Source organism: Rhinoraja longicauda, chromosome 7 (assembly GCF_053455715.1).
Source record: "Rhinoraja longicauda isolate Sanriku21f chromosome 7, sRhiLon1.1, whole genome shotgun sequence".
Classification (NCBI taxonomy): domain Eukaryota; kingdom Metazoa; phylum Chordata; class Chondrichthyes; order Rajiformes; family Arhynchobatidae; genus Rhinoraja; species Rhinoraja longicauda.
Genome location: NC_135959.1, coordinates 7,480,736 through 7,497,944, shown reverse-complemented (window position 1 = coordinate 7,497,944; position 17,209 = coordinate 7,480,736). Strand labels below are relative to the sequence as shown.

The window sequence follows — 17,209 nt, the reverse complement described above, 5'->3', positions numbered from 1 at the left end:
ATGTCAGGGGAGGGGGCGGGACAAAGATAGGATGTAGTAGGAGACAGGAAGACAGTGGGAGAACTGGGAAGGGGGAGAGGAAAGAGAGAGACAGAGGAACTATTTGAAGTTAGAGAAGTCAATGTTCATACCGCTGGGGTGTAAACTGCCCAAGTGAAATACGAGGTGCTGTTCCTCCAATTTGCGCTGGTGTGTAAACCGCCCAGCACAAATTGGAGGAACAGCATCTCATATTTCGCTTGGGCAGTTTACACCCCAGCGGTATGAACATTGATTTCTCCAGCTTCAGATAGTTTCTCTTTCCCCTTCCCAGTTCTCCCACTGTCTTCCTGTCCCCAACTACATCCTATCTTTGTCCCGCCCCCTCCCCTGACATCAGTCTGAAGAAGGGTCTCGACCCGAAACGTCACCCATTCCTTCTCTCCTGAGATGCTGCCTGACCCGCTGTGGTATCAGTGATAATTCCTGCCGGATCGTGGCAATGCAAACTCCTTCAATGCACCTGTGGCAATGTCCATAAAATCACTCACAGAAACCCCTCTTTGTCTTGTGCCTGCTTTGTAGATGGTTTCAGACTGGTTTCATGGAGTCGGTTTGCCTCTTGCCCTATCTCATCATCATCACAAAAGACCAGAGGATGGACACAAAACGCTGGAGTAATGCTCAGCGGGTCAGGCAGCATCTCCGGAGAAAGGGCATAGGTGACGTTCTGGGTTCAGACTGAAGAAGGTTTTCTACCGCTGTACCTTTCCACCAGAGATGCTGCCTGTCCCACTGAGTCACTCCAGCGTTTTGTGTCTCTCTCTTCGGTGTAAACCAGCATCTGCAGTTCCTTCACGCACGTTACAGAGAGCAAGTTTACCCCTGGGTTCTTTGTGAAACAAGCGGTGGGCATTAAATGCCAATGGCACCCGCGAATAAATAAATAAATAAACAAAGGCCGATTGCGAGACGTTGAAGCACACCGATATAATTGTGGACCAGGATGTTTCTCCACCTTGGTGCCTTAGGAATTTAAGTGGTTAAAACAAATGTGTTCCTTCTGTGCAGGTTGCTTTTAAGCCTTGCATTTAATGTGGATGTTTCTATTATTAGCCACATTTAAGTCGGACATTTTTGTTTACATGGTACAACTATCACAGAGGAAAGGCCTACCTTCAAGTGCCGATCCCATGCACGCTATTTTTCGACGGCGTGCACGATTTGTGCGTATGATTCAATTTTCAGGACCGCACGCGGTAATTTATTTGGGAAGAAATTCCCGAAGCCCATATTGCTGTTGAAAAGCACAAAGCCGGTGGGACAAACAATAGACAATAGGTGCAGGAGGAGGCCATTCGGCCCTTCGAGCCAGCACCGCCATTCAATGTGATCATGGCTGATCATTCTCAATCAGTACCCCCTTCCTGCCTTCTCCCCATACCCCCTGACTCCGCTATCCTTAAGAACTCTATCTAGCTCCCTCTTGAATGCATTCAGAGAATTGGACTCCACTGCCTTCTGAGGCAGAGAATTCCACAGATTCACAACTCTCTGACTGAAAAAGTTTTTCCTCATCTCAGTTCTAAATGGCCCACCCCAAACGCACGTAGAGCTACGGAAGAAAAAAAAAATAGATTGGGGGTGGGTTGAAAAAAATGCTGGAAGGATTCAGCGGGTCAGGCAACATCTGTGGGGGAAATGGACAGATGACATTTCGTGTCAGGGCCCCTTTTTCAGACTCAACAGCTCAAAGAAGGGTCCCAAAAAAGGGGCGTGGCTGTGTTCTGCAGCTGCAGCTCACCGGCAGTCTCTCTGTCTTTTTTTTGTTTTTTGTCTATTGTCATCGTTTAATGTACGTTTTGTTCTATTTTTATCTCTGTGTATGTGGGGGGATGGTGGGGGGGTTGGGGGAAACCTTTTTTTCTAATCTCTTCCTCAACGGAGATGCGACCTTTACCGTGTCGTATCTCCGTTCGCGCTACGGACTAACATCGTGGAGTCGGCGGCCTCCAGCTGGGATCGACCTTGAAGACTCCGGTCGCAGGGCCTGGACTTACCATCTCGGAGGCTTCGGCCGAGGGGCCCTGCAGACCGCAACATCGGGAGCTCGCAGGTCCCTGGCTGGCGACCGGTTTTTGGGAGCTCCAGCCGTAGCAGCTTTGACCGCCCCGAAGCGCGAGGTACGATCGACCCGCTCGCAGGCCCTTCATCACCCTGCGTGGCTCAGCCGCAGCACTTTCCATCGCCCGGTGGGGGCTCAGGACTTTCATCGGCCTGCTCGGCTCGGCCCTGGGACTTTCCATCGCCCGGTGGGGGCTTCAAAAAGTTGGGAGCCTCGATCACCTCGTGGCACCACGGGAGAAGAATGAGGAGGAGATAAGACTTTGCCTTCCATCACAGTGAGGGTATGCCTAGAGCAATCACTGTGATGGCTGTTTGTGTAAAAATTGTATCTGTGTGTCCTGTGCTTTTTGTTGTCTACTGCCGGACCCTGACGTGAGAGGACGCTGGCGTTATTTATTCGCCGCTTTTCCGTCAGAATAGTTTGTCTGTTTGTTTTTATGTTAATTGTTTTTGTAAAGCGCTTTGAGCACCTGATAAGGCGCTATATAAAATAAATGAATTATTATTATTATTATTATTATTAACTGATTGTGGATGATCTGCCATGATCACAATGAATGGTGGTGCTGGTTCGAAGAGCCGAATGGCCTCGTCCTGCACCTATTTCCTACGTTAACCAGGGGTCACAGTTTAAGAATAAGGGGTAGGCCATTTAGGACTGAGATGAGGATAAACTTTTTCACCCAGAGTTGTGAAGCCTTGGAACTCTCTGCCTCAGCAGGCAGTGGAGGCCAATTCTCTGGATGCTTTCAAGAGAGAGCTAGATAGAGCTCTTAATGATCGTGGAGTCAAGGGGGTATGGGGAGAGGGCAGGAACGGGGTACTGATTGTGCATGATCAGCCATGATCACGGTGAATGGTGGTGCTGGCTCGAAGGGCCGAATGGCCTACTCCTGCACCTATTGTCTATTTTACGGTCTCAACTGCAGCTGGCCAGAAAGGCCCATTGCAACAGTCGCCTCCATCCAATTTTCCTCTTTAAAAAAAATATATATCTGTCCCTATCCCCCAACTCCACTGCTCCACTTCCATTACTTAGCCCCCTTTATGCTTCACCCATGTTTTGTCCATTAATCGCGCTTGGACCCTGTTTCATTGCCCACCTTTAGAAGCAGAATTAGCCCATTCAACCCATCAAGTCTACTCTGCTGTTCAATAGTGGCCGATCTATCTCTCCCTCCCTCCCTCCTAACCCCATTCTCCTGCCTCCCCCCACCACAACCCCCATAACGCCTGACATCCATAGTAATTAATCACCTGATTAGGTCCGAAGGAACAAGAGCAGAATGAGGCAATCCGGCCCACTAAGTCTACTCCGCCATTCAATCATGGCTGATCTATCTCTCCCTCCTAACCCCATTCTCCTGCCTTCTCCCCATAACCCCTGACACCTGTACTAATCAAGAATCTATCTATCTCTGCCTTAAAAATATCCACTGACTTGGCCTTCCGTGGCAAAGAATTCCACAGATTCACCGTCCTCTGACTAAAGAAATTTCTCCTCGTCTCCTTCCTAAAAGAACCTTACTTTCTTTATGTAGACACAAAATGCTAGAGTAACTCAGCAGGTTGACCTGCTGCGTTGCTCCAGCATTTTGTGTCTATAGTCGATTTAAACCAGCATCTGCAGTTTTTTTTTTTCCCTACATCCTTTCTTTATAATGGATATTCTCTCCCCCCCCCCCCCCCCCCCTCAGTTCTAACACAGGATTTTGTAACTGGGACGATTCCTTTCTCCTCCATAGATGCCACTCGACCTATGAAACTCCTCCAGCAGATTGTTGGCTGGTTGCTTCTCAGCACTAGCCCTGGGTAAGGGTAGACAGCAAATGGCTTCCTTGCTAGCATAAGACTCGGTAAAACTAACTGTGCGTAAATCAAGACTCCAGGCCAAAAGTAAGACTGTCATGTCTGCTTCCAAAGGTGGACACAAAAAGCTGGAGTAACGTGGAGGTCATTGGACAGGACAGGCTTAGAGGGATATATGGGCCAAATGCAGGCAGGTGGGACTACTGTAACTGGGACATGTTGGCCGGTGTGGGCAAGTTGGGCCGAAGGGCCTGATTGTGGCTCTGTGACACGAAAACTCAGCGGGACAGGCAGCATCTCTGGCGAAAAGGCGTAGATGACCTTTTCGGGTCGAGTCCCTTCTTCAGATCTTTTCCTCCATAGATGCCGACTGACCTGTTGATTTACTCCAGCTTTTTTTGCTTCTGTCTCTGGTGTAAACCAGCATCTGCAGTTCCAGCCTAAATCTATCTGCCGCTAATGTTGCGTTTGGATTGCATAGAAAATTTAGGAGCAAAGCCGCATAAGTGATGATCTTAAATTGGGTCTTATTGTTAATATGTTAAGAACAAAATAGCATTTCATGTAGACGCATAGCATTTCATTACGTACGAGCAATATTTAGAGAGAATCTCGCACGGAGAATTGATATTTATGGAATCTTTTGCTTATTTTCAACAGAAAATCTTTGTCCCACCAACTAGAATATGGCATCCGCTCTTTCCAATATTAAAAAGTCCCAGAAAGTCACACTGGAAGATGGTACATGTGAATAAGAAACAGCAGCTAGCCTCGTAAATCAAACCTCTCAACTTCCCATCCACGTTTAAAAAAAAAAAAAAAAAAAAAAAGAAATGAAAGTCGAGTTTGCAATTTAACTTTCAGGAATGTTAGCGTTGCCAAATTATACTGTGTCTTTTCTAGGTGTAAATGCTAAGGGGGCACGATCTCTTTACAAAAGACGGCTTTGGCTTTCTGGTGCAAAAATGTTATTCTGCCAACAGAGCAAGGAACAGCATAGCTCATAAGTTATAGAGTCATACAGTGATACAGCGTGGAAACGGGCCCTTCGGCCCATCTTGCCCACACCGGCCAACATGTCCCAGCTACACTCGTCCCACCTTGCCAGCGCTTGGTCCATATCCCTCCAAATTTGTCCTATCCACGTACCTGTCTAAGTGTTTCTTAAATGTTGGGATAGACCGTGCCTCAACTACCTCCTCTGGCAGCTTGTTCCATGCATCCCCTGCCCTTTGTAATATAAATATAATATTGTAATATAATCTAAATTTCTCTTTGTTATAATAATAGATTCTACCGTTACCCTGCTATTGATGTCAGGCTAACTGCCCAATAGCCCCCCTCCTCTCTTTCCCCCCCCCCCCCCCCCCACCCATTATCTCTCTCCTTCCCTTTTAAATGGGGGAGGGGGTTACATTTTGTTACCTCAATCTTCGGGAATCATTCTAGTAAGTTTTAGAATCGGAATTAGGCCATTCGGCCCATCAAGTCTACTCCGCCATTCATTCATGCCTGGTCTATCTTTCTTTCTCAAACCCATTCTTCTGCCTTCTCTCCATAACCCCTGATGCTCGTACTAATCAGGAATCTATCATTCTCTGCCTTAAAAACATTCATATTGGCGGCCTCCAATGTCTTCTGTGCCAATGAATTCCACAGATTCACCACCCGAAGACTAAAGAAATTCCTCCTCCATCTCCTTTCCAAAGGTACGTCTTTTATTCTGAGGCTGTGGCCTCTGGTCCCAGACTCTCCCGCTAGTGGAGACATCCTCGCCACATCCACTCTATCTCGGCCTTTCAGTCTTCGGTAAGTTTCAATGGGGTCTCTCTCCCCCCCCCCCCCGGGTCATTCTTCTAAACTCCAGTCCCAGTGCCATCAAATGCTCATCATGGGTTAACCTACTCATTCCTGGGATCATTCTTGTAAACCTCCTCTGGACCCTCTCCAGAGCTCAGCTCATCCCCGCTCAGATGCGGTGCCCCAAAATTGCTCAGAACGCACCAAATGCGGTTTGACCAGTGCCTTATAAATCTTCAGCATTACATCCATGTTTTTAATAGTCCTCTCAAAATAAATGCTAGCACTGCATTTGCCTTCCTTACTACCGATTCAACTTGCAAGTTGACTTTCTGGGAGACCTGCACCAGCACTCCCAAGTCCCTCTGCACACCCCTGATTTCTGAATTCTCTCCTCATTTAGGAAATAGTCTCATACCATAAAGAGATGGGTTCTGTGCCTTGCTTATCACTACACTGCGTCAGGAGGCTGCCTGCTGCCTAGACAATAGACAATAGGTGCAGGAGGAGGCCATTCGGCCCTTCGAGCCAGCACCGCCATTCAATGTGATCATGGCTGATCATTCTCAATCAGTACCCCGTTCCTGCCTTCTCCCCATAGCCCCTGACTCCGCTATCCTTAAGAGCTCTATCTAGCTCTCTCTTGAATGCTTTCAGAGAACTGGCCTCCACTGCCTTCTGAGGCAGAGAAATCCACAGATTCACAACTCTCTGACTGAAAACGTTTTTCCTCATCTCAGTTCTAAATGGCCTACCCCTTATTCTTAAACTGTGGCCCCTTGTTCTGGACTCCCCCAACATTGGGAACATGTTTCCTGCCTCTAACGTGTCCAACCCCTCAATAATCTTATATGTTTCGATAAGATCCCCTCTCATCCTTCTAAATTCCAGTGTATACAAGCCTAGTCGCTCCAGTCTTTCAACATATGACAGTCCCGCCATTCCGGGAATTAACCTAGTAAACCTACGCTGCACGCCCACAACAGCAAGAATATCCTTCCTCAAATTTGGAGACCAAAACTGCACACAGTACTCCAGGTGCGTTCTCACTAGGGCCCGCTGGGATCTGGCACTCTGATCTGTTCAGGAAATCTGGAGGAGGCCCAAGACCTTTCTGTCCTGGGCCTCCTCCACTGTCAGAGTGAGGCCCAGCGCAAAGTGAGGGAACAGCACCTCATATTTCGCCTGGGTAGTTTACACCCCAGCGGTATGAACATTGACTTCTCTAACTTCAGATCGTCCCTGCTTTCCCTCTCTATCCCCTCCCCCTTCCCAGCTCTCCCGCCAGTCTTCCTGTCTCTGACTACGTTCTACCTTTGTTCCGCCCCCTCCCCTGACATCAGTCTGAAGAAGGGTCTCGACCCGAAACATCGCCCATTCCTTCTCTCCCGAGATGTTGCCTGACCCGCTGAGTTACTCCAGCATTGTGTGTCTACTCTGATCTGTTCATTGCCCCCCCGTTTTTAGTTTTGGCGATGCGGCGTGGAAACGGGCCCTTCGGCCCACCGAATTGGTGCTGACCCGCAATCACCCGCACACTAGTTTTATCCTACAGACACCACTCGGGGCAATTTACAGAAGCCAATTAAACCTGCAAGGTCTCTGGAGTTTGGGAGGAAACCGGAGAGCCCAGAGAAAACCCACGCGGTCTCTGGGAGAACGTGCAAACTCCGCACAGACGGCGCCCAGAGCCAGGATTGAACCCGGGTCTCTGGCGCTGCAAGGTAGCAACTCTACCGCTGCGCGACTGCACGGGCCCATCTCTTCCTCTTTACAATCTTCAACGCTGCAAATCTCCTTCGTTCTCCTGATCTGCCCTTTCCGCTGCGTCCGTTTCAATAAACCCACGTGGGTGGCATGACCTTCAGCTGCCTCATTGTTAATCCTAAAATTGCCCCACTGGCTCACTATACCCTTTGTACTTTAAGTATAGCTTTTAAGGTAGATTCTTCACACAGTACTATTTTTTAATCTCCATGTGTGGCTTGGCATCAAATCCTCTTTGATAACTGTTTCTAAAAGTACCGTTTGAAATTGTCTGTTCCTCTCCCCCTCTGGAAATATTCTCTTCCCCGAATTTATAGGGTGTGCTTCACATTCTGCGCCGTTTGTTTTCGAGCTGAGATGGACACAAAATGCCGGGGCAACACAACGGACTAGGCAACGTCTCTGGAGGAAAGGAATAGGCGACGTTCTGGGGTCGAGACCCTTCTTTCGAGACTCTCCACTCTGAAGAAGGGTCTCGACCCGAAACGTCACCTATTCCCTTTTCTCCAGGGAAGCAGCCTGACCCGCTGAGTTGCTCCAGCGTTTTGAGTCTATCTTCGGTGTAAACCAGCATCTGCAGTTCCTTCCTGCGGACTCTGTTTTCGGAGCTACTCCATTGAAAGAGGTGGAGCGAAACGCCGCAGCCATTTTGGGCTTGGCTTGGTCCTTGGACCGGGCACTTTACTGGCATGAGACTTGCCTGTACGTCTAAAGCTACTTCAGACACCCAGTCACTGATGGTGCCTAGGTGTAAATTTGGGAGCGTTTGGATTAAATATGCCAGGATTGACTGTTGTTCGGACTCCTGAGATGACCAATAAGGCCCAATGGGTTCTTTTACAATGCCTCCATTCCTCAGATTCACCACCCTCTGACTAAAGAAATTCCTCCTCATCACCTTCCTAAAGGTACGTCCTTTTCTTCTGAGGCTGTGGCCTCTGGTTCTAGACTCTCCCGCTGGTGGAAACATCCTCTCCACATCCACTCTACCCAGGCCTTTCACTATTTGGTACGTGTGGGAAGGAACTGCAGATGCTACTTTATACTGCAGGTAGACACAAAGTGCTGGAGTAACTCAGCAGGTCAGGTAGCACCCCTGACTCTCCCTCTAGTAGAAACATTCTCTCTACATCCACTCGAACCAGCCTTTTTTACATTGTGGCAAGAAACCAGTTGGTGGCCGATAGTGGACTTCTCTCTCTGAAGAAGGGTCTCGACCCGAAATGTCACCCATTCCTTCTCTCCTGAGATGCTGCCTGACCTGCTGAGTTACTCCAGCATTTTGTGAATAAATACCTTCGATTTGTACCAGCATCTGCAGTTAATTTCTTACAGTACACGTTAGCCTGGTAGATCTTGCCTTTCGTCCAATCCATATTCATTCTGGTGGAGGTGGACACACAAAAAGCTGGAGCAACACAACGGGTCAGGCAGCATCTCTGGAGGAAAGGAACAGGTGGCGTTTCGTGTCGAGACCCTTCTTCGGACCGAGAGTCTCCCTTTCCCCTGGCTCTCGGTCTGAAGAAGGGTCCCGGCCCGGAACGTCACTAAGTCCTCTTCTCCAGAGATGCTGCCTGACCCGCTGAATTACTCCAGCTCCCTGCGTCTGCATCTTCAGTTTAAACCAGCACCTGCAGTTCCTTCTTGCACCAATCGTGATGGTGTTTAGTTACTTGCCAACAATCCCTTACAGGATACTGATTGAGAATGATCAGAAAGTAGGCATGCAGGTGCAGCAGGCAGTGAAGAAAGCGAATGGTATGTTGGCATTCATAGCGAGGGGATTTGAGTATAGGAGCAGGGAGGTTCTGCTGCAGTTGTACAGGGCATTGGTGAGACCACACCTGGAGTATTGCGTACAGTTTTGGTCTCCTAATCTGAGGAAAGACATTCTTGCCATAGAGGGAGTACAGAGAAGGTTCACCAGATTGATTCCTGGGATGGCAGGACTTTCATATGAAGAAAGACTGGATAGACTCGGCTTGTACTCGCTGGAATTTAGAAGATTGAGGGGGGATCTTATAGAAACTTACAAAATTCTTAAGGGGTTGGACAGGCTAGATGCAGGAAGATTGTTCCCGATGTTGGGGAAGTCCAGAACAAGGGGTCACAGTTTAAGGATAAGGGGGAAGTCTTTTAGGACCGAGATGAGAACGTTTTTTTTCACACAGAGAGTGGTGAATCTGTGGAATTCTCTGCAACAGAAGGTAGTTGAGGCCAGAACATTGGCTATAATTAAGAGGGAGTTAGATGTGGCCCTTGTGGCTAAAGGGATCAGGGGGTATGGAGAGAAGGCAGGTACAGGATACTGAGTTGGATGATCAGCCATGATCATATTGAATGGCGGTGCGTACAGGCTCGAAGGGCCGAATGGCCTACTCCTGCACCTATTGTCTATTGGAAGGGATGCCCAGCAGATCCTGGTTTGGAGGCTCCACATCCTGAGGTGATTAGCCGGCTTTGCAGTCTTTTATACGCAGTTAATGTATAATGGAGGGGAGTGGGAACCTGGTGAAATGAAGTGGCCTCTGTATGGCGTGTCCTTGATTTGTCTTCATGATATTGCTTCATTTACATTTAAATTGGTTAGAGGTGACATGCAGTTGAACCGTGGGAATTAGGGTCGTGAACTGTTGCTCTTTGAAGGTTATTCTTGCTATTGAGGGCGTGCAGCGTAGGTTTACTAGGTTAATTCCCGGAATGGCGGGACTGTCATATGTTGAAAGACTAGAGCGACTAGGTTTGTATACATTGGAATTTAGAAGGATGAGAGGGGATCTTATCGAAACGTATAAGATTATTAAGGGGTTGGACACGTTAGAGGCAGGAAACATGTTCCCAATGTTGGGGGAGTCCAGAACCAGGGGCCACAGTTTGAGAATGAGGGGCAGGCCATTTAGAACAGAGATGAGGAAAAACTTTTTTAGTCAGAGAGTTGTGAATCTGTGGAATTCTCTGCCTCAGAGGGCAGTGGAGGCCAATTCTCTGAATACATTCAAGAGAGAGAGCTAGATAGAGCTCTTAAGGATAGCGGAGTCCGGGGGTATGGGGAGAAAGCAGGAACGGGGTACTGATTGAGAATGATCAGCCATGATCACATTGAATGGCGGTGCTGGCTCGAAGGGCCGAATGGCCTACTCTTGCACCTATTGTCTATTGTCTATTGTTAGGTTGAGGTTGCAATTGCCATGTTATTGATGACTTGCATGCTGTTCGATTTAAGTGTTTCAGCCGCCTCTTAATGCCCAACCATTTTCGGTGGCCAAACCTGTGGCTGATTCTCCAGGCTGCTTGACCGTGCAGGAGAGGCTGAGGCTTCTGCAGGTGACCCCTGAACTATAGTGTATGAATATAATAGAATCTAATAGAAGAGAAACAGAGGGGGACAAAATGCCGGGGTAAAATGTTACCCTCGGCGGGACAGACAGCATCTCTGGAGAGTAGGAATGGGTGACGTCTTGGGTCGAGACCCTTCTTCACACAGAGTCAGGGGAGAGGAGACTCCTCTACAGGGTAGACAGTACTGACCCTTCTTCAGACCATTGAGATGAATGGGATCTGAATGCTCTGCCATTCAATCTTGGCTGATCTCTCTTTCCTTCTCAACCCCATTCTCCTGCCTTCTCCCCATAACCCCTGACACCCGGACCAACCAAGAATCTATCTATCTCTGCCGTAAAAAAAAAAAGGTCCATTGTCTTGGCCCCCACAGCCTTCTGTGGCAATGAATTCCGCAGATTCACCACCCTCTGACGAAAGAAATTCCTCCTCATCTCTTTCCTGAAGGAACGTCCTTTAATTCTGAGGCTGTGACCTCTGGTCCCAGACTCTCCCACTAGTGGAAACATCCTCTCCACATCCACTCTACCCAGGCCTTTCACTGTTAGTTTGTTCTGTCTCTTTCAAAGATCAACCCATTTAGTCCCATTACTTTGCTCTTTCCTCGTAACACGATAATGTTTTTTTTGTCTCATGCCTTTTCGAATCTGGAAACATTCTCCAATGATCAACAATATAATTTGAATCTTAGCCAGGTGTGCAGAGAAATCCATATTATGTTTTCTTTGGGGATTTTTTTGTGTGCCCGTTTCGAACATCCCCTCCTTTTAAAAAAAAAAACTGAATTATAAGATATCGCCGTAGAAATGGGCCCTTCGGCCCATCGAGCCTACGCCAACCATTGGTCGCCCGTTCCGGCTAGTTCTGTGTTATCCCACTTTCGCATCCACTCTCCGACATGCTGGGGGCAATTTTAGAAGCCAGGTAACCTTCACATCTGCGCGTCTTTTGGGATGCGGGCGGAAACCGGCGCGCCCGGAGGAAACCCCACGCTGGTGCCGGGGAGAACAATAGACAATAGGTGCAGGAGGAGGCCATTCGGCCCTTCGAGCCAGCACCGCCATTCAATGTGATCATGGCTGATCATTCTCAATCAGTACCCCGTTCCTGCCTTCTCCCCATACCCCCTGACTCCGCTATCCTTAAGAGCTCTATCTAGCTCTCTCTTGAATGCATTCAGAGAATTGGCCTCCACTGCCTTCTGAGGCAGAGAATTCCACAGATTCACAACTCTCTGACTGAAAAGGTTTTTCCTCATCTCCGTTCTAAATGGCCTACCCCTTATTCTTAAACTGTGGCCCCTTGTTCTGGACTCCCCCAACATTGGGAACATGTTTCCTGCCTCTAACGTGTCCAACCCCTTAATAATCTTATACGTTTCGATAAGGACGTGCCAACTCCACACAGACAGCACCCGAGGCCAGCATCGAACCCGTTTGTCTCTGGCGCCGTGAGGCAGCGGATCTACAGGCCGCCGTGCCTCGATCCGCCTGGAACTGACCGCCACGCTGGCCCCCCCCCCCCTTTTCCCGCTAATCCCCACAGACGCTGCCTGGCCCACTTGACCGTCTCTAGCACTGGGGGTTCCTCTCGAGGTCCCGGCGTCCGCACTTCCTTGTGACTCTCTCTCTGTGGTGTTCCCGGTACACCGAGGGCTTTCCAGCTCTGCATCGCCACCTGGTGCCTGTCTTGGGGAAGGCAAGTCCTCATCTGGAAGGTCCCTGGCAGGGAATGCCTGCTTGGGCAATATCTTTCCTTCTTCCTCCCTTCCTCCCTTTTTTCTTCTTCCTTCCTCCTTTTACCTCTTCCGCACTCTCTTCCTCCCTTCCCTTTTTACTTCCCTCTCTCCCTTAATCCCTCCCTCTTCCTTCCTTTCTTCCTTCCCTCCCACCCTTTTCTCCTTTTTTCCCTCCCTCCTTTTACTCCTTCCTTCCCTCCCTCCTATTTCTCCTTCCCTCCCTCCTGTTTCTCCTTCCCTACCTCCTTTTTCTCCTTCCTTCACTCCTTCCTTTTTCTCCTTCCTTCCCTCCCTCTTCCTTCCTTTCTTCCTTCTCCCTCCTTTTTCTCCTCCCTCCCCTCCCTCCTTTTTCTCCTCCCTCCCCTCCCTCCTTTTTCTCCTCCCTCCCCTCCCTCTTCCTTCCTTTCTTCCTTCTCCCTCCTTTTTTCTCCTTCCTTCACTCCTTCCTTCCTTCCCCCTCTCCTCCCCCCCCCCGCCTGCCCGCCCCCACCCCCCTCATTTATCGCATCGGAAGCATTTCACATGAGGAAAAGTAATTGCCGATCGTTCCCAGTCTGTTCCACATGGAGTGAATCTCCCTCTCGCCTGTCACCCACCACACACAGTTGTTCCCTTTGTAAAATCTAAATCTACTTTCCATTCCCCACCCCAAGTACCCAACGTGCCCTTTCCCAGAAACATAGAAGCACAGAAAAATAGGTGCAGGAGTAGGCCATTCGGCCCTTCCAGCCAGCACCGCCATTCAGCGTGATCACGGCTGATCATCCACAATCAGTACCCCGTTCCTGCTTTCTCCCCATATCCCTTGATTCCGTTGGCTCTAAGAGATAAATCCAACTCTCTCTTGAAAACATCCAGTAAATTGGCCTCCACTGCCTTCTGTGGCAGAGAACTCAACTCTCCCAACGCCAATACAAAGTTTCCATCTCTCACACTGTCACGCTGTGCTACTTTATTTTAAAAAGGTGAAACTCCAGCATAAGAGTTATGATTTAATAATGATGGTCCGGTTAAGGTATCACAAGAGAAATTGGGTGTGAATACTTTTCTTATTCACACAAGTAGTATTTACCACTGTCTGTTGAAGGTTAACTCCCGTGCAGTGTTTATAATAGATGTGTACATGGACAAAGCAAATTCTAGTTGTGTTTTTGCACTCTGCAAGTGTTTTGGGATCAGATAACTGCGCAGCATCTCATTAACCTGTTGATGGGTGTCAGGGGAGACGGGGAGATGGTAGGAGAATGGGGTTTAGGAGGGAGAGATAGATCAGCCATGATTGAATGGCGGAGTAGACTCAATGGGCCGAAGGGCCTAATTCTGCTCCTATCACTGATGAAAGAAGAGTCGCACCCCGGCCACACCCTCTTCTCCCCCTCTCCCATCGGGCAAAAGGTATAGAAGTGTGAAAACGCACACCTCCAGATTCAGGGACAGTTTCTTCCCAGCTGTTATCAGGCAACTGAACCATCCTACCGCAACCAGAGAGCAGTGCTGAACTGCTATCTACCTCTTTGATGACCCTCGAACTATCCTTGATCGGACTTTGTTGGCTTTACCTTGCACTGAACGTTATTCCTTTATCATGTATCCAGACACTGTAAATGGATCTATTGTAATCATGTATTATCTTTCCGCTGACTGGTTGGCGTGCAACAAAAGCTTACCACTGTCCCTTGCAGCACGTAACAACAAACTAAACTGAGGTATTTATTTCACAAAATGCTCAGCAGGTCAGGCAGCATCTCAGGAGAGAAGGAATGGGTGATGTCAGGGGGGGGGGGGGGGGGCGGGACAAAGGAAGGATATAGGTGGAGACAGGAAGATAGAGGGAGAACTGGGAAGGGGGAGGGGAAAAGAGGGACAGAGGAACTATCTAAAGTTGGAGAAGTTGATGTTCATACCGCTGGGCTGCAAGCTGCCCAGGCGAAATATGAGGTGTTGTTCCTCCAATTTCCGGTGGGCCTCACTATGGCACTGGAGGAGGCCCATGACAGAAAGGTCAGACTGGGAATGGGAGGGGGAGTTGAAGTGCTCAGCCACCGGGAGATCAGGTTGGTTAAGGCGGACTGAGCGAAGGCGTTGAGTTACTCCAGCATTTTGTGAAATAAATACCTTCGATTTGTACCAGCAGTTATTTTCTTACACTTAATAAACTAAACTATGAACTTGTCCACCTGTATTGAGTTCCTGTAACAGTGAGACCATGGTTCCTGAGGTATCTAGAATAGTTCATCAGAGTTCAATCCCGAGGGTCTGGCGCTGACTGCACAAGATCCCAGCACCAGCCCCACCCCAGCCCACCCGGTTTAATTTAGTTTATTGTCATGTGTGCTGAGGTACAGTGAAAAGCTTTTTGTTGCGTGCTAGCCATTCTGCCCTTCGAGCCTGTACGCACCGCCATTCAATGTGATCATGGCTGATCATTCTCAATCAGTACCCCGTTCCTGCCTTCTCCCCGTACCCCCTGACTCCGCTATCCTTAATAGCTCTATCTAGCTCTCTCTTGAATGCATTCAGAGAATTGGCCTCCACTGCCTTCTGAGGCAGAGAATTCCACAGATTCACAACTCTCTGACTGAAAAAGTTTTTCCTCATCTAAGTTCTAAATGGCCTGCCCCTTATTCTCAAACTGCGGCCCCTTGTTCTGGACTCCCCCAACATTGGGAACATGTTTCCTGCCTCTAACGTGTCCAACCCCTTAATAATCTTATACGTTTCGATAAGATCCCCTCTCATCCTTCTAAATTCCAGTGTATACAAGGCCTAGTCGCTCCAGTCGTTCAACATATGACAGTCCCGCCATTCCGGGAATTAACCTAGTAAACCTACGCTGCACGCCCGGGATAATGGCTGATCTATTCCTCCCCTCTTCGCCCCATTTCTCCCCGCAACCTTTGGACGCCCTCACTAATCAGGAACCTGCCTATCTCCGCTCTCAAAATAAGCACGCCACCACCCTCTGTGGAATTGAATTCCACACCCTGGCTGAAGAAATCCCTCCAGTCCTCCTACTCCAAAGGTCTATTGTCCTTTTATTTTGAGGCCATGCGCCCGTTATATTCGATAACATTCGACCATCACGGGCAAGGCTCCCGATTTTAAACGGGGGGAGGGGGGGAGGGAGAGCCCGGTAAATAATCGCCCCTGTGTAAAACAAGTGGAATATGTCTTGCCCTGTTACCATAGTCAACCTGTTACTCGGAAAGTAGTGATGTATTAATGCACTCCTCCCTCCCCCCCCCCCCCCCCCCTCTTCCCCTCTTCCCACTATCTTTCGAATAGAAAAAAGACACCGTGGAGCCGGGCTCGACGTACGTTCTGAAAAAAGTAAGCACTTGTCCGGCAGAGAACGACGGAGGTACTTTTTAATGCTGTTTGAATGGACTGGGAGCGATGATGGATCCTGGGACAGGGTAACTCGTGCGGGTAACGACCCGTGTGCTCGGAGGCGAGCGATGGTCACTCAATGGAGACGGGCTCGAATTCCTGGTGGAAGGGAGTACCTTGAGCCAGCTCTGCTGCACGCTTTAGAAGCCATTACCCCCTCCTCCATGTTTGTACCGGGTTCTTAACAAAAACGGTACGTTGAGGCAAAGTGCTTCTGACCTCTGGCACGTGTACGGGACTTGCATCCTCCGGCAGGCCGGGCGGCGGCAGCAGCAGCAGTAAACCTCGACTGGTCTAAAGCGGTAGGGATTGGAGCGCAATGTCCCGGGGATCACCGCACAAGGATCAGTGCTGTTTTCCAGACGCAGTGCGGAAACGGGCCCTTCAGCCCGCAGGGTCCGTGCCCACCAGTGACCCACTGCACACTGACACTATCCTCACTACACGCAGGGGGGACAATCTACAATTTTTTTACCCGAAGCCAATTAACCCCCAACCAGGCCTGGTCCTGGTCCGTCTTTGGAGCGAGGGGGGTGGGGGGAAACCGGAGAAAAGCCGGGCAGTCAATAGGTGCAGGAGGAGGCCATTCGGCCCTTCGAGCCAGCACCGCCATTCAATGTGATCATGGCTGATCATTCCCAATCAGTACCCCGTTCCTGCCTTCTCCCCATACCCCCTGACTCCGCTATCCTTAACAGCTCTATCCAGCTCTCTCTTGAATGTATTCAGAGAATTGGCCTCCACTGCCCTCTGAGGCAGAGAATTGCACAGATTCACAACTCTCTGACTGAAAAAGTTTTTCCTCATCTCTATTCTAAATGGCCTACCCCTTATTCTTAAACCGTGGCCCCTGGTTCTGGACTCCCCCAACATTGGGAACATGTTTCCTGCCTCTAACATGTCCAACTCTTTAATAATCTTATATGTTTCGATAAGATCCCCTCTCATCCTTCTAAATTCCAGTGTATACAAGCCTAGTCGCTCCAGTCTTTCAACATACGACAGTCCCGCCATTCCGGGAATTAACCTAGTAAACCTACGCTGCACGCCCTCAATAGCAAGAATAGCGGGGAGACCGTACAAACTCCGTACAGACAAGCGCCCGTCGTCAGGATCGGACCCGGGTCTCTGGCGCCGTGAGGCAGCAACTCTACCGCCGCGCTTTGGCATTTGTGTTTTGAACCCCACAGTATCATGCCAATTTGTTTTTGTCGCATACAAACCACCTCCCTCATCTTCTTCCCCCCCCCCCCCCCCCCC

The 17,209-nt window shown here is 49.2% G+C and overlaps 1 protein-coding gene across 1 annotated transcript in view; it reads left to right on the top strand.

Moving 5' to 3' along the window:
* Window positions 1–17,209, top strand: part of gyg2 (glycogenin 2) — a 79,524-nt gene that overhangs the window by 29,770 nt on the left and 32,545 nt on the right. Inside the window, exons 9-10 of the mRNA XM_078402923.1 lie at window positions 4,576–4,656; window positions 15,845–15,889. Of these exons, the coding sequence (XP_078259049.1) occupies window positions 4,576–4,656; window positions 15,845–15,889 (126 nt within the window). The remainder of the gene's footprint in view (window positions 1–4,575; window positions 4,657–15,844; window positions 15,890–17,209) is intronic.